This window comes from Megascapheus bottae, chromosome 5 (genome assembly GCF_031878675.1).
Source record: "Megascapheus bottae isolate mThoBot1 chromosome 5, mThoBot2.hap1, whole genome shotgun sequence".
Taxonomy (NCBI): Eukaryota; Metazoa; Chordata; class Mammalia; order Rodentia; family Geomyidae; genus Megascapheus; species Megascapheus bottae.
This window is the reverse complement of record NC_143513.1, coordinates 5,010,933-5,030,971: the sequence shown is the minus strand read 5'-3', so window position 1 is coordinate 5,030,971 and position 20,039 is coordinate 5,010,933. Positions and strand designations below refer to the sequence as shown.

Below are 20,039 nucleotides of genomic sequence, written 5' to 3'. Positions count from 1 at the left end.
AGGTTTGTAAAATACCAAAACAAATCATCCCTGGTGCTCCATCTCCTTCATGGTTTTACCTTTATTCTTTGCAGACAAACTATTTTTTTTTTTGGCTTCTGAGAAATCAATAAAAAGTCATGTATCAAAATTATGAATGGAGAACATGGACTCATAAAATTGGCTACGACTATGCTGGGTGCAACCTTTTCAAGACAGTTTTTATCACAGCACGTAATACAATGAGCAGGACAGGAAGGAGGAGGCTGAACACGGCACTTGCCAGATACAGAAACCAGATACAGGATTTAAAAACAAGAACCAAGGCAATAACATAAACATTTGTCAAAAAAGTTCTGATGGAAGCTATGTATGTAATCTCTTACTTGCTTCTATAACCAAAGTAGTAGAGTAATTCTATAAATGCATACCAGGCATAGAGAAGTCCATTACTCATTAACAAAGGTCTCAACAGCTAGGACTGCCAAAATTACCCACAGTTCCAAAACAAGTGTACCTTCATGCAATTTCACAGAACCTTTGCTTAAAGAAAGATATTTTATAAATATTTGATCAATGTTTTCTTTTTACCATACTAAAAAAAATCCTGAGGAAACTTAATGTTAATTCTATCTATTTTAAGAATGAGAAAATTGAGGCTTGGAAAGGTTAATAAACTTGCCCAGAATATGTACAGATTTCTTTAAGCAACTCCATCTAGTGATGTGGACCTTTAGTCCTCAACCTGGCTCTTTATCTCGAGGGTACAAAATGACTTTCCAAGGGAGACCACTGGAATTGTTTTAAGGGGATTACTGGAGCAACATCTCCTCTTTTCTACAGCTGAGCTCTGAGAAGGGCCTGCACATTCAAGAAAATTCTTTTCATACCTCCTCTCTTTCAAAATTACTTCATCTCTCATTATCAAATAAAGGCATATGCAGCAGTATGGTTGAAATCTTAGCAATATAGTAAAATTATGAATAAAAACAGCTATTTCCAAAAGACTAAAAAACAGCATGATATCCTATAAAATTAAAAGCAATGGAAAGATTTATGAATACATACAGGCAACAACAAAAAAGTATATACAAGGGAAAAAAACAAAAAACAGGGATGATGGTTACCTCAGGTAGAGGAAGGCAAGGGAACAGATGGGTAGGAGAGGTTATGGTATGATTAAAGTAGGTTATTTTCAAGGTTCTAACTTTCGTTTGGTGGGTTCATGGCTGCTTAATAACATTATTTAAAGTAACTAAAATAAATTAAAAAAGAGCCATGCATGGACCAAAGATGAGTGACACAAGATTATGATTAAACCAAGTCTATGCACCTGAGGTCTGAAAACAAAACAAAGGCATACCTCTCAGCCATCTTACTATGGTGCATTGCCTCAGCGTGTAAAAACCTCCTGGAGTAACAAACAAAGGGACAATTTGAAATATTGATACTGGGAAGCTTTAAGGCATCACAAACCCTCCAAAGACTTTCCTTTCTGAATATGTGTATTAGATAGGGTTAGGCCTTTGCCTCACAGGATACTCTGAATTAAATTAAGACTGTAGCACTGCAGAATGGGGTATATGAAGTGATTTCAGCCTCTTGAGAAAAGAGCAAAGAAATCTATAAAAAGGGCTGTTCTCTCCCATAAATGCAAGCACCTATCTTTACGAAAGGTAAACAAAACCCTCCAGGTACATAAAATAGTGTGATACTGATGATCATAAGATACTCCAGCTTTCCTCCACCTGACCCAACTCTTGAGCTCCCTTGAAAACTGAAATGCTGTCTCCTTAGGTGACTTCTGTGGCTCAGTTTCTTTATGCTCAAAAGTGGGAATAACAATAGTTTCTACCTCATGGGGTTGTGCAGGTTAATATCTGTAAGCACAGACAGTGCCTCTCATAGCTGGCATACAGTTATGTTTGAGATCATGTATTATCACTCAGATGACGTCAAACTACTTTTATCAAGTCATGTCATGAAAGACATAGTTCACCATATAAACTATTGATGGCTTTTATGCAGCTGTCAGGAGATACTGTTAAAAAAAAAAAAAGAAAGAAAAGAAACCTACAGGTTAGCTGCCAGTTTAATTCACTGTTGAATTATTTGTACTTTTTCCCTTAAACACATCAGCAAAGTCTGACAGGGCACTGAATAGGATCAAATGGAGTAATTTCTGATTTACTTACTACATAACTCCCATTTGATTATTCCTAAAAAATTGACTAGTTTGATACACCTGATTTTCAAAGGAATATCACACCTTTCTTCCAATTCTTACCTTTAAGCTATTTTAAGCTACTCTTAGAAAATATAAAAAGTTACATGTATATATAACATTTTTAAGTACTGAATCAATGTCTTTAATAATCCCAACCTGACTGCTTTATATAGTGATTGGTAAATAACAGAATACATTCCATAATAGATTACTACTCACAGAATGATCCTTAATTGTTTGTTATCATGTATATACATATGCCTTTATGAGTCTGGGACTTTACTTCATGGCCTCATGATCTCACTCCTTTTTTTGCTTTATTTTTCAGGTAAAGTCTTGCATTTTTATTTTTACTTGGACCAATCCCTCTAAACTCCACCTTCTTGTGTAACTGGGATTAGAGACGTGAATAGCTGGAACTTCAGACTACACTTAGCTTGCCATTTAAGTTGGGAGAGAATGAGTCTAACTGATTTCTCAGACTAGCTTAGAACTTTGATACTCCTGATTGATGCATCCCAAAGTGGCTACCTATGACTGAAGGCATGTGTCACTCAGAACATATACTTTAAATAGAAAGATGTAAATACGTGTGTTGATGATAAAAATTAAGTCTTAATTTATAAAGCAGTACAGCGAGGCCGGGAGCATGACCTAGTGGTAGAATGCTCGCCTAGCATTCATGAAGCTCTGGGTTCGATTCCTTGGTACCACATACACAGAAAAAAAGCCAGAAGTGGTACTGTGGCTCAAGTGGTAGTGCACTAGCCTTGAGGAAGTCCAAGGACAGTGCTCAGGCCTTGAGTTCAAGCCCCAGGACTGACAAAAAAAGAAGTCATTTAGCAAAAACTACTGAAGTCAGGCACCAGTGGCTCACACCTTAGTGTTGGCTGCTGCTCAAGGAAGCTGACGTCTGAGGATGGTGATTCAAAGCCAGCTGGGCAGAAAAGTCCCTGTGAGTCTCTTATCTTCAATTAACTCCTCAAAAACAAGAAATGGAGTTATGGCTCAAAGTGGTAGAGTGCTAACCTTGAACAAAAGAGCTCCCAGGACAGCTCCCAGGCCCTCAGTTCAAGCCCCATGACAGACCTAAAAAACAAGTACTGTATACTAATGCCATTGGGGGGAGAGGGAAATGCATGAACAAAAATAATAAACTATTTCGCAGAAAGAATATTAATAGAGAATTTTCAGATTTGTTCTTTTGAGACTATTTCTTACAGTCAACGCTGGTCTTGAATTCTCTTGGACCTCCAGCCTCCAAGTCTACTGAGCACTGTCATTCAGGCATGTGTAACCAAAAACTGGCACTCAAGTAAGTTTTGATAAAAAGACCTGCTTGGTCAAACAATAGAATGCCTACCTAACAAACACAAAGCTATGAGTCAACCCTAGAACCACTACAAGAAGGAAAACAAAAGACTGAGAAAGGCAAGTAGGTGGCATTGGAGCTTGAACTCAAGAGCTTTGTACTTTTCTATCCAAACTGCCTTCAAAACTCAATCCTACATGATTTCAGACTCCTAAGTAGCTACAACTACAAGCATGAGCCACTGGCAACCGAAAGAAAGGAAGAAAGAAAGAGAGACTTACTTTCAGTACATAATGAAGGAGTTCAAACACAATGAGTTGACACAATTCTTTCATTCTCAAATGCTAACCTACAAGGGTACACATTCTAGAATAGTACTAACCAATTACTATGCAAACTATGTGAGGAAAAGTTTCTTAGCCCTATCATCTTCCCCGGTCAAAAGAATTTACTAATTTTTTAAAATTGAAATATATACTACTAATACAGTGAAATATACTGCTATGGAACATTATCAGCATGTTTTAAAGTTATATTTTTATTCATATAAATACATTTTCTTAAGCCAGATGCCAGTGATTCATATCTCTTAATCCTAGCTACTTAGGAGGCAGAGATCCTAGGATTCCACTTCGAGCTAGCCCAGGCAGGAAAGTCTGTGAGGCTCTTATCTTCAATTTATCACCAGAAAACCACAAGTGGCAGTGTGGCCCAAAGTGGTAGAGTACTAGCCTTGAGCAGAAAATGCTCAAGGACAGGGCCCAGGCCAAGTTCAAGTCCCACAACTGATAAATAAGTATCTTTAAATAAGTACAAAAGAATGTAATAAAATATGTTAATTAGAATTAGAATAAAAACCGGCAGGAGTAATTTAAGTTCAAGAGGAGAAAAAATGACGAATAGTTTTACATTTTCTAAATGATTTTTGTTGGACCCTGAAAGGGCATAATATATATTCAGGTAGACTTATTCCAGTTGAACTGCTTTAAAATGTCACTATTTAAAGTTCGCTGAAAATTTCATTTCCAACTGTTTAAACCCTTGTTTGGAAAAGTTTAAACAACTAAATATACGCATACACTTTTACCACTTGGGACATGACGGTACATTCTGTGAAGGAATAGAGCACACATCAGGAAGGCAGTCTTCTTGCATTGAAAGCTGCTAACCTAATGCTGATCATAGCTTTCACACATCTGCTAAAGAGCCATCTTAGATTCCTAAAAAAAATGCAAATGCCAGGGCTGGAGATGTAACTTCGTAGTAGAGGACTTGTGTGGGGGGCCTCACCTCAGCTCTATTTCCCAACACCAAGAAAGAAAAAGAAGAAAACAGAAGAGTGAACATTATAAAAGCAGTCCCTAAAAAGTGGTTAAAGACACAAGAGAAATAGCAACAAAATACAATGTGTAAACTCTGAATTAATTTGTCAAGTTTCAAAATAAATAAGTCTGCAAAGATTATTGGACTATGGGAATAATTCCACATATATATCTGTGTATGTGGAATCAAATTCTTTTTCATACGGATTTTAATGTTAAAATGTCAGAATAATTCCATATTTTCATTTTTATATTAAACTAAGTTTGAGGGTTGGCTCCACTCCTCACTATATTTGTATTCTTGGGCAAGTTTTTTAACCTCCTTGAGCCTGCTTCTTCATCTGTGAAATGGTGGTGATAGTAATACCTACCTTGGAGGATTCTTTTTCATCTACAAAAAATGTTTAGCATAGCACTCAAAATTTCAGTGTAAGTACTGGTAGAAATACCAGCAGTAGATTCTGAGGAATTTAAATAGATTAAAGTCTTGAAGTCAATCAGTCCTTCCTTAGGTAGAAAAGAATTGCCTTTGCTAGTCCTGTGTTAGCTAAACATTAAGCATGCATCTGCATTCTGGGTGTGACATGTCTGTGATTTCTATTTTACCTATATCTTTCTGGTTCTTTTGATTCAACAAGGCATGGAATATTTTCAGATCATCATATACAGGTTCTATTAAAATTCTCCGGGTTCTAGCCCTGTGGAATCAAATCAAGTGAAAGATCACTTACTCAGGTGGAGGCATTTTTGAGGGTTCCACATCTCGTAGGAACTCACACTGAAGAGCCTGCTCAGCGGTACAACGCTTACTAGGATCCAAGGCGAGCATGTAATCAAATAAGTCTAGTGCAGCTGCAGGAATACTAGCATGAGAGGATTACAAAAGTCATATGTATTCTTCAGACACAAGTTGGATGATTCTTTGGACTTTATTTTTTAAAGTAAATTTTGTTTACTGTTTGAGACAGGGTCATACTGTACAGCCCAGGCTGGCTTCCAATACATAATTTTCCTGCCTCTGCTTCCCAAGTGCTGAACTTAAGTGTCATATGCCAACCATGCCTAGCTCTTAGTTTTCATTAAAACCATTACTTATTTTTACTTGTTTTTTGTTTTTTTTTTGCATGCCAGTACTGGGGCTTGAACTCAGGGGCTTGTGCTCTCATCAACTGATTTTTTGCTTAAGACTGGTACTCTACCACTTGAGCCAAATCTCCATTTCTAACTTTTTAAATTTTTTTTTGTCAGTCACAGGGCTTCAACTCTGGGCCTGGGTGCTGTCCCTGAACTCTTCAGCTCAAGGCTAGCACTCCATCGTATTAACCAACTTTCAATTTTCTGGTGGTTAATTGGAGGTAACAATCTCATACCTGTACTGGCTTTGAACCAGGATCCTCAGATCTCAGCCTTCTGAGTATCTAGGATTACAAGTATGAGCCACCAACATCAGGCTTCTATAGTTTTTGATAGTGTTTTAAAGGTAAGAATTTCACACACTTCGCTGCCTGAGCTGGTTTTAAAGTGGGATCCTCAGATCTACATCTCCTAAATAGATAGGATTACATGTATGAGGCATTAGCATCTAGCAAAAAATTAAACTTTAAATACTAACATTTTATAGTATGTTTCCTATACTTACTTAAATATCAAAATTTGTTACACATGGGCTGGGAGTTTGGCCTAGTAGTAGAGTGCCTGCTTAGCACGCACGAAGACCCAGGTTCGATTCCTCAGTACCACAAACATAGAAAAAAGCCAGAAGTGGTACAGTAGCTCAGGGTAGAGCTATAGCCTTGAGAAAGCCCAAGGACAGTGCTCAGGCCCTGAGCTCAAGCCCAGGACTGGCAAAAAAAAAAAAAAAAAAAAAAAAAAAATTTTGTTACAAATTAAAAACTGAAAGTATAATTTCCTAAACAAAAGTTCTTCAAGGTAATCACCAAATGAAACATACAAGCCAAATCCCTGATTCCATAATAAATGATAATTTGCATGTAGCAAAGAAAACCCCAAATACCCTAGAAATGTCCCCAAAAGAGAATAGTGTGACATTTAGAATTCATAATAACTTTAAAAAATTCAATGCAATATGGATGTTTAAGCATTATCCCTTTCTTACAAAACAAATTCTTCTCTTAACTTTCGACGATACTGCTTCTTTGGTTTCATGGTGTTGAAATATGGTAGTTTGATTACATCAGGCCACACTGCAGGACACGGACTGCCACATATACGGCTAAATAACACACAAAAAGAAGTGCATCACTATACACTACACAGAAATAATATGTATGTTATATGAAACAGCAACTCATTTTTAATATGAACAAATGTTAAATCCTCAATATAAAATATAAGAGGCCTAAAGAAATATGTAGGCCATCCATTTAGTAGATATGTCTAACAATTCAAACATTCCAGCTTTAGAAAAGGACCCTTTTTTCAAAAGTAAAAATCTTATTGTGACATTCAAATCATCTGGCTTATGTCTTAAAACCAACACCAACACACATGTGCATGCACACACAATCATGCCAAGAAATTAAAGAATATTTTTTGCCCTCACTTTTTCCACGAATAGAAAGAACTCTATAATAGCAGAGGGCTGTAAGCATAGCTGAAAAGTAGAATACTTGCCTACCAAATTCTAGGCCATGAATTCAAACTCTACTGCCATCAAAAAAATTTTTAAATAATATTATGAATAATTTATAGACAGCAGATACCTGGCACTAGTGGTTCAGATCTATAATCGTAGCTACTCATAAGGCTGAAATCTGAGGATCAAGGTTCCATACGAGTACATACAGCCAAGTTTGGGAGACTTTTTTTTTTCTTTTCCCAGTCCTGGGGCTTAAACTCAGGGCCTGCACACTGTCCTTAGGCTTTCTCAAGGCTAGAGCTCTCCCACTTGAGCCTCAGCACTACTTCAGGTTTATTCTATGTGGTACTGAGTGAGGAAAGGAACCTGGGTTTTCATGCCTGTTTGGCAAGCACTCTACCAATAGGCCAAACTCCCCACCCGATTTATCTCTTATTAACCACCAAAAACAAACACCAAAGTCTGTCTAACTATGGCTCAAATCTGGTGCAAAAAAACTCAGGGATAACACTCAAGACTTACTTAGTTCAAACCCCAAATCTGGATTTTAATAAAACAAAAAAACAAAATACCTGCTGAAGACGTATTATTCTTATAATCTTTGTGAAACAATCTCAAATTCAGAGCTAGATACCTCAGGTATTCACGAGGGTAGTACCTGAAGGATCACAGTTTGAAACTAGCTTGGGAAAAGTCTGTGAGACTCCATGTCTAATTAACAGCCAAAAAAATCCAGGCTGTAGTAGAGCTCCAGTGGTGTGATACAGAGTATCAACTGTGAACACAAAAGCCACACAACTGAGCAAAAATGAAGCTCTTACGTTCAACCCCAGTACCACCAATAAAGGGCAAGAGAAAAAATGTTAAAAAAAAAAAAAAAAAAAGTGTAGGGGCCAGGAGTTTGGCCTAGTGGTAGAGTGCTTGCCTAGCATGTACAAAGGCCCGGGTTTGATTCCTTGGTACCACATACCTAGAAAAAGCCAGAAGTGGTGCTGAAGCTCAAATGATAAGAGTTCTAACCTTGAGAAAGCCCAAGGACAGTGCTCAGGCCCTGATCTCAAGCCGAGGACTGCCCCCCCCCCAAAAAAAAGAAAAAAAAAAAGGTGTACTACCACAAGGAGAACAACTTGTGGAGTTATTTGAACTGCAGACTAAGTGGCTACCTTTTATATGAGCCACTACTTTTAGCTACAGAAACCAACTATTGCTCATAACAGTTCTACGTATCTGTCAAGTATTTTCTCAAATGTAAACCAAGACAAGGAACACAACAGTTCATTTCAAGGAACACAACAGTATTATAAATTAAGAAAGTCTACCTTTCAAAGGAAAATTAGAATGCTGGAAAATGTAATGAGCTTGAATGATGATGGCTTTCTCACAAGTTTAGGGTTATAACAAACCATACAATGTTACATTTGGAAGATCTGCTCAATTGAGTAAGTCAATATTCCTCCCAACAAAAGTAATACATAATGTTACAAAAATCATCACCATAAAGATTCAGCCTTCCAGAATGGCTGACTCCTGTAATCATAGCTACTCCAGGGGCTGGGGCCCGAGGATCTCAGTTCAAGTCAGTCCAAGAAGGAAAAGTCCATGAGACTAAAAGGCCAGAAGTGGAGCTGCAAATCAGGTGGTAGAGCTCTAGCCTTGAGTAAAAAATTACCAAGCTCCAAGTTTCAGTCTCAGGACTGGTGCATGTACACACACATGCACACGCATGTGCATGCTCACACACACAAAGATTCATGCAGTGAAAAATAACACCAATGAGCTTCAGTAAAATCCAGTATAAAACATTCCTTCAGGGGCCAGGAGCATAGCCTAGTGGTAGAGTGCTCGCCTAGCATTCATGAAGCCCTGAGTTCAATTCCTCACTGCGACATAATCAGAAAAAAGTGGTGCTATGGCAACTGGTAGAGCACTAGCCTTGGGCAAAAACTATCCAAGGATAGTGCCCAGGCCCCAAGTTCAAGCCCCACGAATGGCAAGGAATAAAAAAAGACTTCAAGTAAGTTAAAACCTGTACAAGACTACTATTACTTACTTGCTTTTGAGTAATTTCAAAATACACAAAATTAAAAGACTATTGAGAATAACACATCACAGATAAGATCCAAGTGTGACTTCATTAAACCAGACATTCAGAAGTGTGAGCATGCCAAGAATTCACACCAGCAATTTTTTTGGGGGGGAGGGAGAAAAGGTATGTAACTTTTAAAACTAAAATACTGTTAAAGTCAATCCTTTAACAGTTAAAAACCTTTACTAGGCCTGTGGCTTTGTATATATGTGGCAAAGGGGAGAGGGATGTCAGAACTTTTAATTCTAATCTTTTAATTTCTTCCATAATTTAGCTTTGTTATTTCATAAGCATGTGCTTTGCAGAATATAAAGGCTCTAGTGATAGATCTGGGCTGAAAATGACCTTTGTGTAATGGATATTCCATGTCTAACCAAAAACATTTTTACCCTCATTCATCCTCATTCATGTCTGTTTTCTATACTCTCCACATCATTTTTAACCCACAGTACTTCTGTAACAGAACTCTATCTGCCTATGGTATCTTCTAGAACCATCTAGCAAATTACAAATAAAATAGAACTATCACTATTTGTGAAATTCTCTAACAGGTTCTGATTGGTATTACCATTCTTTAACAGGTTTACATATAATCATGTAATGCTGATCCTTTAGATCAGGGAAACAAACATTACTGAAAAGAAGATCAGCGGGGAAGTATGGTCTAGGAAACTTTACTTTGCATTTTATTTAAAACTCTAGCCTAGCCTGTTTTGTTTTTGAACTCAGGGCATCTTACTCGCTAGGCAGGTGCTCTACCCATGTACCCACCTGGCCCTGGCCCTGCCCCTGCCTTGTGTTTCTGACTTTTTAGTTCTATTTCAGGTGGGTGTCAAGGTTTTTCCTCAACACTGCCTTTGATCCGCATATCTATACCTCTTGAGTAGATATTACACATATGTACACTACTGTATCTGGCTTACAAAATGAAATGAGGTCTAGCCTATTCTGGTCTCTGCCTTTCTGAATAGTTGAGATTATGTACACAAGGCAAGGCGTATCTATTTAGTCCTATTTGTGAAGAAACAAATTCAAAGCAGTATAGAACTTATCCTGATCCACTAGAGTTTAAAGTTTGCATGTGAACCCAGTTTATAGAAATCTACATCTCATGCCTCTTTTCACTATACTTTGCCACACCGAAGTATTTATTTCTGTTATCACAAAGTTTATTTTCCTAACTTTAAATGGAACCATCTTACTATATATAAAAATATGCTAATATATAAGCATGGTAAAATTTTCTCTTTATTCTCTCAAATCCCTATCAGGTTAACAATTCCAGGTTCTTCGTGAGGGTGTTTTGGTTTTTTTTTTTAACTTAAATGGATTAAAGCTAAGTTAACAAAGCTTTCTGAAATACTGCTCGTCCAAGTGAGAATCTGCTAGCCCATCATGTCCCTTCTGTTAACTGTACAGTATACTACCAAGTGGGTGGACTTAAACATACCCAATGAATACATTCAATACTTCCATGTCAGGGTCTTTACTACACTGTTTTCCACTTCATTCAGACCTCTGGCTCAAGTATCACCTTATGGGGGACCTTATACATACCTCTCCCAACACTCTCCACTCCTCTACCCTCAAAATCTGGTGATTTTCATTATGTTTTATCAGTACACTTTCCCAAACAGAAACTAGAAATAAAACAAATGGATTCCTCCCCCCCTCCCCCGTCTCTACTGTATCCTCAGGGCTTATGAAGTAGCACACAATAATCAATAAATATTATCCATCCTTCCACTTGATTTACCAATACTATATTCTATGATCTGTAATTTATTTATTCCTAGTTTTCTCTTACAATTCTACAGACTCAGCTACATACTGACTGTGTCAAAGTGAACTTAGTCACTACAATCAGGACAATTTGGGTTTTATGTATTTATTTTGTCAGTTGTGAAGCTTGAACTCAAGGCCTGGGCACTGTCTCTGAGCTTTTTCCATCAAGGCTACAGCTCTACCCCTTTGAGCCACAGCACCTCTTCTGGTTTTCTAGTGGTTAAATGAAGATAAGTAAGGGTCTCGGGAACTTTTCCTCCTCAGACAGGTTGCAGAGATCCTCAGATCTCAGCTTCCTGAATGGCTAGGAATATAGAAGTTGAGCCACGGTGACTGTTCTCATCACTTCCCCAGATATTTTCATGTTAAATGTCCCAAACATTAATTCTCCAATTTCAAACAAGTATTTGAAAATTCTTACTAGAAATGTTAATATAGGATAAACTACTAGCTTAAAAAAAAAATCAGCCAGGTGGTGATGGTTCACACCTGTAATCCTAGCTACTGGGGACGCTGAAATCTGAGGATTGTGGTTCAAAGCCAGCAGTGGTACTGTGGCTCAAAGAGGTAGAGCAAAAGAATTCAGAGACATGACCCAGGTCCCAAGTTCAAGGACTATGACCAATCCCCACTCTGCCACAAAAAAAAAAAAAAAAGTATCTGTGGTCTCCTAGCCAAAAGCATTTTGCTTTCAAGTTTTTCAAATCACTCTAAAATTTAAGTGGACTGTTACAGTTTTTATATTACTGGATTACAATCAGTAATGGCTTTATTAAAGGTACCTTTTCTCTTCACTGCATTTTCTAAAAAGTTACTGGTCTTGGCTGGGCACCAGGGCTCTCACCTGTAATACTATCTACTCAGAAACTGAGCTCTGAGGATCTCAGTTCAAAGTCAGGAAGGAAAGTCTGAGACTCTGGTCTCCAATTAAGTAACAAAAAACCTGTAAGTGGAGCTGTGGCTCTGATGGTAGAAAGCTATCCTTAAGCTATCTAGAACTGCACCAAAAAAATTATAGCTCTTAGTCTCTAGATGTAAGATAACACATTTCCTGTCATTTTACCAAACCTTTTATTCTGAGGCACTTTAAGTCATTCTCTGATATATTCTATGTACATATGTGTTCAGTGTGACCACATTCAAACACGACAGTCCTGTCTTTACTTTATACTCAAGTTTACATTCGACATCGGTGGCTCATTCATGTAACTCCTAGGTACTCAGGAAGCTGAGGTCTGATGATCACAGTTTGAAGGTAGCTGGGAATTAGACTCCAATTAACCACCAGAAAAAAAACAGCATGCAATATTACCAGGACCAATTACAGTTTAACTGAAAAAATGAGCCACACAGAATAGCAAAAATAAATAAATAAGTACACACACACATAACTTAAGCACTTTATTTTCAGGAAAAATTTATAAATGTACATTCTCTAATCTTCGGACATTTGGCTTTGTCTTGAACAGAGGAGTCATTGAATGGAATTCTGCATTAGTGTTTTTGCATGAGTCATACCCATAAGACAGCATCAAAAATTTTTGGTTCTTTGCATAAAGTCAGAAATTAAAAACATTTTCTATTCAATCAGTATGCTAAATTCCTCTAGGTTTTTACATTTTTTTCTACTTTTGAATTCATATACTCATTCTTAATTATACATCAATGTTTTTTTTTTTTTGCAAAGAAATGCATTTGTCCATTCTTACCTAAATCAAGTTGGGAAAAAAAGAAAACTGAACTATATCTACCTCTTTGGTCATCCACTCAAACTAATGAGACAGTTTGTCCTATCAGCTAGTGTTTACTTACAGAGGGGCTAAAGTTTGGATAAGCTTCCTTCTAACTGCATTGTTACGAAATGGTTGAAAGAATGTTACAATTACTTGTTTCTGCAAGATTTATAAGCCTTTTATCCATGAAAATGTTGCGGCCTGATTCTTTGAGTAATGCTTTGATAGTACTACTTCATATGCTTGGATTTTCTGTTGTAGGGGCAATTTAGAGGAAATAAGTGATCTCAGAAATTTTACTTTATAGCTAAGGTCAATTTCTATCTAATTTTCATTTTATTTCTTTTTAATTTTTAAATCTTCAAATGGCGGTACAAGGTCACAATTTAACATGTCCCATTAATGTGTCCAGTGCTTCTTGACCAATCACCCTTCCAGTATTTTTCTACAGTCCTTTCATAAGAAACTACATTTATAGTTATATTGTTCATGTAAGTAATACAAGACTCAAACTTGGGTATATTGTGAGAACTATACCATTAGATGACTGTTGGTATAATCATGATAGAGTTTACTTACACAAATCTAGATGGTACATGATGGATGTTATCAGCTGATATGAACTCAATGCATCAAGAGGCAGTACACAGATATATATTGTTTCCCATGAAACATGGCATACTGCCTTATAGTAAACTTTGTTCTAGTAAGTACAAATACTATACACTAAAATTATAAAAATTATTGAACATTTATACATAAACCAACCAAATAGTTATTATTCTCAAGTATTATGTACTTATCTAATTGAACATGCTATGCTTCTACATGTCTGGCATCACATTAGGCTCATTTGGCAACACTATAGACATGAATAATCTTTGCACTATGATATCATCACTAGGTGACTGAAAATGCTTTAGCTCCAATATAATCTTATGGAACCACCATCATATGTGGACCATAGATGAATGAAATGTCATTACTACATTTAAAACTAAGCACAGGTCTAACCTGTGAACTAATATAATTGAGCTATTACTCTCTTTTTTTCTTTCCTTCCTTTTTTTAATAAAATCCTCTCTTCTGAATTTCTGGTGGTTAACTGGAGAAAAGAGTCTCAGGGACTTTCCTGCCCAGCTGACTTTGAACAAGATCCTCAAATCTCAGCTTCCTAAGGAGCTAGGATTTACAGGCATGAGCATCAGCGCCTGGCTATCACTTTTCAGATATTGAAGAGACTGTTTCTTTGCTTTGCTTTATGCCAATTCTAGACCTTGAACAAAGGCCTAGGTGATGTCTCTAAGCTTTTTTGTACAAGGCATTGTCATTTTTAGCCACAGCTCCACTTCTGATTTTTTGGTGAATAACTGGACATGTGTCTCACAGAATTTCATTGCTTGAGTTTATTCTCATTCTCCTTTTATATTAATATATAAGACACTTTTGTAAATGTACACTTATTATTTTTAACTCTGGGTTACTTGTCTGTCACATAATAAAAAAGTTATGTAAGATAACTATTTTAGGTATTTACAGTTAGCTCTCATCCTCTTGTAGCTTGGTTTGAAAATGTCTTCTGAATTTCATGTGTTTTCTAGAAACTTAATCCTGAGTCAAATATCAATGGTATTTGAGAAGTGGAACTTCTAAGAGGTAGGAAGATTGTGAGGGCTTCATTGATTGATGGATTATCAAGGAAGGGCCTTTATTTAATAGCTAGCTCTCTCTGGCTAGCTTAAGCTGCCTCTCCCTGTGCCACATTAGGACTTTGCAGAGTCTCAATAAAAGCCACCACCAGACGCAACTTGCGGCTTTCAGAGAATCATGAATACTCTTACAAATTCTCCAGTCTGAGGTATCCAGACAATAGCAACCAAGCAACAGTACTGGGCCAGGCACCAATAGGTCACACCTGTAATCCTAGCCAGTTAGGAGGCTAGGATTGTAGAGAATAGGCTAGGATCATAGAGGCTAGGATTGTAGGATACAGAGGATTGTAGTTCAAGAATTTCCAGAACAGAAGAGTTTGCTAGATTCCACCTCCAAAGTAACCAGAACAAGCAGGTCTATAGGCTTTATTCGAATGGTAGAGGCACCAGACTAGCAAGCTGGAAATCCTAAATAGTACCCCATAAAAATTTTTAAAGGAACTGGGATTCTCTCCTGGTCATTTTATTAAACTACTGTGTTTCAAATCCCCTCAGCCATGTCTGAGACATTTGCTTCAAGAGTAGGTGAGGCCGCCTGGGATGTAGCTTGGTGACAAAGCATTATAGCAAGTCTAAAATCCTGGGTTCGATCCCCAGGACCAAAAAAGACTTAAGACCCCCCCCCCCCCCCCCCAAAAAAAAAACAGAGTAGGAAAAGCAACCAGTTGCTCTGGTGTTGAAGTGAGCTAGTTTCTTTTTATTTTCCCCTTGTCATTCATGGTTAAAGGGATTGCCTACAAGTGGCAGGTGGCCCCAGTTATGTATGAATCTGTACTCGGACACCACAGCTGGATAAGGCATCCTAATTTCTAGCTTGGGTCTTAACAGGCTAGCTATAGTATACCTAGAGAAGAAATCAGCTCTAACGTATCTGCCATACCCTATAGTAAAACAAATCTTACCCAAAACATAAGAACAGAGTGCAAAAATAATTACTACCAACCTATCTAGTAATGGGATCTTTTCTGTTTCTGAGTTATATTTTTCAGATTAGGAGAAAAATTAGGGATCTTTCTCTATTTGTTGCTTCACATTCATTTTGTTCAATTAAGGAAAGTAAAATTCTATAAAACCACACCTACTATCAAACATCTTTTTTGGGGAGGGGATTCAGTCCTGGGGCTAGGACTGAGAGGCCTGGCCTCCGCACTGTCTTTGAACTTCCTCAAGGATAGCACTCTACCACTTGAGCCACTTCCGGCTTTTTCTGTATGTAGTACCAAGAAATCAAACCCAGGGCTTCATGCATGCTAGACAAGCACTCTACCACCAGACCATGCTCCAAGTCTTAAAAAACTTTATTCTTGGGGCCGGGAGTTTGGCCTAGTGGTAGAGTGCTTTGCCTAGCATGCACGAAGACCGGGTTCGATTCCTCAGCACCACATATATAGGAAAAATCCAGAAGTGGTGCTGAGGCTCAAGTGCTAGAACTCTACCCTTGAGAAAATCCAAGGACAGTGCTCAGACTCTGAGCTCAAGCCTAGGACTGGCAAAACACACACACACACACACACACACACACACACACAACTTTATTCTTGGGGCGGGAGTTTGGCCTAGTGGTAGAATGCTTACATGAAGACCAGGGTTCGATTCCTCGGTACCACATACATAGAAAAAAAAAGCCAGAAGTGGTGTTGTGGCTCAAGTGGTAGACCTCTAGCCTTGAGAAAGTCCAAGGTCAGTGCTCAGGCCCTGAACTCAAGCCCAGGCCTGGTTTAAAAAAAAAAATCTTTAAATTTACTACAAGTATGGAAGAATTTGAATTTTTATTCATCCTCCATTTAGAAATCATTCCACTTCAAGAGAAATATGCTGTTCTGAAAACACAAAAATGAAACTTGAAAATGTTTTACCTTCCTATGGAAAATCCACAGCCCTACAAACATACTCATTATTAGCTTACCTTATTAATTCTAGTTGTGCAAGTTCCTGATTTGCTTGAAATATAGGTTTCTTAGTGAAGAGTTCACCAAGGATACATCTAATGAAAAAATAAATTACATCATTACCAAATATCCTGATTTTAACTCCCCACCAGATTTATTTTAAGTAAAATAAACCATCAATGGACCCTATCTTACCCACAGCTCCATACATCAATAGCTGGTGTATATCGTTCTTCTCCCAGCAGCAGTTCAGGTGGACGGTACCACAGAGTAATTACTTTGTTAGTATATGGCCGGCTAAAAAACATAAACGGCACTCTTTAGAGTTAGTATTTGTTGCAATATGATATTCTTTTGGAAAATACGAAAGTGTCTTAGAAAAGTCTATGAAGGGAGAGTACAAGGGAAGGGGTGACATTGTCAACAACAAGAAATGTTCTCTTTATCTGAGTTATATAACTTTAACCCCTCTATATATTACCATTTTTATAACAAAAAAAAATTTTTTTAAGTCCATAAGAGTTTTAATCCCAATTGATCACCAAAAAAAGCCACAACTAATGATATTCCTGGAGGAATACAGTGCCAGCCTTGAAAGAGAAAGCTAAATGATAACGCCAATGCCTTGAGTTCAAGATCCACTATTGGTACACATACACACATACGCGCGCGTGTGTATGTGTGTATGGGTGGGTCATGGAGGCTTGAACTCTGGGCCAGGGTGCTGTTCTGAGTTCGTGTGTGTGTGTGTGTGTGTGTGTGTGTGTGTGTGTGTGCGTGTGTATGGGTGGGTCATGGAGGCTTGAACTCTGGGCCAGGGTGCTGTTCTGAGTTCTTCACCTCAAGGCTACCACCATACCCCTTGAGCCACAACCCCACTTCCCATTTTCTAATGATTAATTAGAGATAAGAGTCTCTCATTCTTTAGTGCCCAGGCTGGCTTTGAACCGAGATCCTCAGATCTTAGCCTCCTAAGTAACTAGGATTACAGGCATGAACCAGAGCCCAGCTAAATAAATATTTTTAATAAAAATTCTGAAAAAATAAATAAATAAATAAAAATTCTGGGGCTGGGAGTTTGGCCTAGTGGTAGAGTGCTTGCCTAGCATGCATGAAGACCTGGGTTCAATTCCTCCGTATCATAGACCAAAAAAAGGTCAGAAATGGTGCCTTGAGAAGTTCTAGCCTTGAGAAAACCCAAGGACAGTGCTCAGGCCCTGAGTTCAAGCCCAGGACTGGCAAAAAATAAATGAATGAATAAAAATTATAATAGAGCATATCTTTTGGCAGCATTTCATTAATGTGGATACACTCTGATTTGCACATAGAAAGCAAAGAAATGCAGCCTCTGGAAGTCTATTTCCCAAAGAACCACTAAGCAGTAGGCATAATATATTATAGGATAATTTCTTTGTCACTTTCTAAACAGAGTCCATACACATATACTGTTTTATTTGCTACAGAAGAGACACTTCCTAGCCAAGTCATATTACAAACAAGTTTAAGCATTACAATACAAACTTGCCAGCTAAACGTTATTAAATACAGAGAAGGGCCACATTCGTCCTGATTTATACAAATGAAGCAGGTCCTAGGAAATCTGAGGAGGTCCTGCAACTGACGAGGGTTAAAAGTATACACTTCAGGGTGACCAAACAAATTCTAAATTTCATTTTTTCTAGATGCCATTTAAATCACAAGAACTCAGAAGGCGTATCATAGGAAATTTTTTTCAGAAAGGCAGTGTTGTCAGTTCACGCTGATCTCAAATAAATGGGCTGACATCAGTTTGGAAACAAAGAAAAAGGATATAACAATTCCCTCTTACCAACTACAGATCTGAAGTTCCAGACAGGGAAAACTGTCTGATCTGCTTTGTCCCTCTTGGTCAAATTTCTCTCAATAATTTAAGCATTAGAGTCAAAAGCAATCAACCTGGGCATCACAATATTACCACAAACAGAACATTATTAACAGTATTCCACAGAAAAATGTTCGCGTTAGTACAAATAATATAGAGGATTAAAAGATATATATTTTAATAGCAAATTAACATTATTTGATCCTTAGTGATTTTTTTTGCGGGGGGGGGGGGGGGGGGCGGTAGTCCTCAGGGCCTGAGCACTGTCCTCGGGCTTTTCTCAAGGCTAGAGTCTACCACTTGAGCTTCAGCACCACTTTCAACTTTTCCATGTACGTGGTACCAATGAAACTAACCTGGGTCTTTGTGCATGCTAGGCAAGCACTCTACCACTAGGAAAAACTCCCACCTCTTCCTTAGTGATTTTTGTTCACTGATATCACTTTTCTTCACACAATGCGAAAGGGTTTGAACTTTAATTTAGTTCAAGTAGATTTTAGTCACTTTTAAAATGTTACCTTTTGTGCCTTAACTGCTTTTAAATTCCTTCCTGACTTTTCCTCAATGAAATCCTGTACCTCCTTCACAAATAGTAAATGATCCATCTCAATAAAATCTAATTTCTAGTCTCAGTAGTTTATCTCCATATTACTTCATATTTTGTACTTCACTGAACGTCAGCGCCCCAACCCCATTAGCTGCCACCAATATGACCCCCTGCACAGCACACAAGGCAGCACCTTAATGTACATGGCCCTAAAACATCAGATGACACACACAAATTAACTGGAGAACAAAATCCGTGTGTGTGTGTGTGTGTGTGTGTGTGTGTGTGTGTGTGTGTGTGTGTGTGTGTGTGTGTGTGTGTGTATGAGTTTTGAAGACATTTCAAGCATCTATAAGCATTCAAGCCCTATAATCAAATTATAATAGGTTAACTAGATAACAATTCAAAGAAATATCTAATATAAATCTGCAATAATTTTACTTAAAATTACATGGGGAAACTACACACACTCAAGAGAAGAAATTTATTTTAAAGGGATCAAATTGTATATCAAACTGTAGCCAATATTTTTTAGAGCAGTTAAAACTAGCTTTTTAAAAAGATTAACTTCCTTATCAAATTCAGCAGTCCATCTCTAAAAATGAAAATATAAAACTAGATAAAAATATCTTCTAATTATACCAGAGAAAAACATATAAGCCATATTGGTGGTTCATGCTTACAATTTTAGATATTCAAGAGGCTGAGATCTGAGAATCATAGCTCAACAACAGCCAGGGGCAAGAAAACTCGTGAGACTTACTAAAAGTAGACCTGTGCCTCAAGTGGTAGATCACTAGCCTTGGGGAGGTGGGGGGGAATAAAACGTAGGACCTGAGTTCAAGCCCCAAGATCAGCACAAAGAAAAAAATTGCATATCAATTAAAGAGTTTTCCAAATATTTCTAAAAGATTCATTTTTGTCATGATTTGTATTTGGTAACAGATTCCAATACTTTGCTTCTATTCTAGTCATTAGGAAGAGGGG

The 20,039-nt window shown here is 37.6% G+C and overlaps 1 protein-coding gene and 1 non-coding gene across 7 annotated transcripts in view; both read right to left on the bottom strand.

The window, feature by feature from the left end:
* Cdk13 (cyclin dependent kinase 13) overlaps positions 1–20,039 on the bottom strand; it is a 101,382-nt gene that overhangs the window by 6,810 nt on the left and 74,533 nt on the right. For 4 of the 6 annotated variants that reach the window (XM_090332607.1, XM_090332609.1, XM_090332610.1 and 1 more), the window contains 4 exons: positions 16,840–16,941; positions 16,662–16,739; positions 6,957–7,073; positions 5,572–5,703 (listed from right to left, as the gene is read on the bottom strand). In XM_090332607.1, the coding sequence (XP_090188733.1) occupies positions 5,572–5,703; positions 6,957–7,073; positions 16,662–16,739; positions 16,840–16,941 (429 nt within the window). Of the gene's footprint in view, positions 1–1,342; positions 1,391–5,571; positions 5,704–6,956; positions 7,074–16,661; positions 16,740–16,839; positions 16,942–20,039 lie in introns of all 6 variants that reach the window. The other 2 variants (XM_090332611.1, XM_090332612.1) reach the window with 1 other exon arrangement.
* Positions 15,462–15,556, bottom strand: LOC150062773 (small nucleolar RNA SNORA76). The gene has a single exon (XR_016535756.1). It is a non-coding gene; the product is annotated as a small nucleolar RNA SNORA76 (small nucleolar RNA).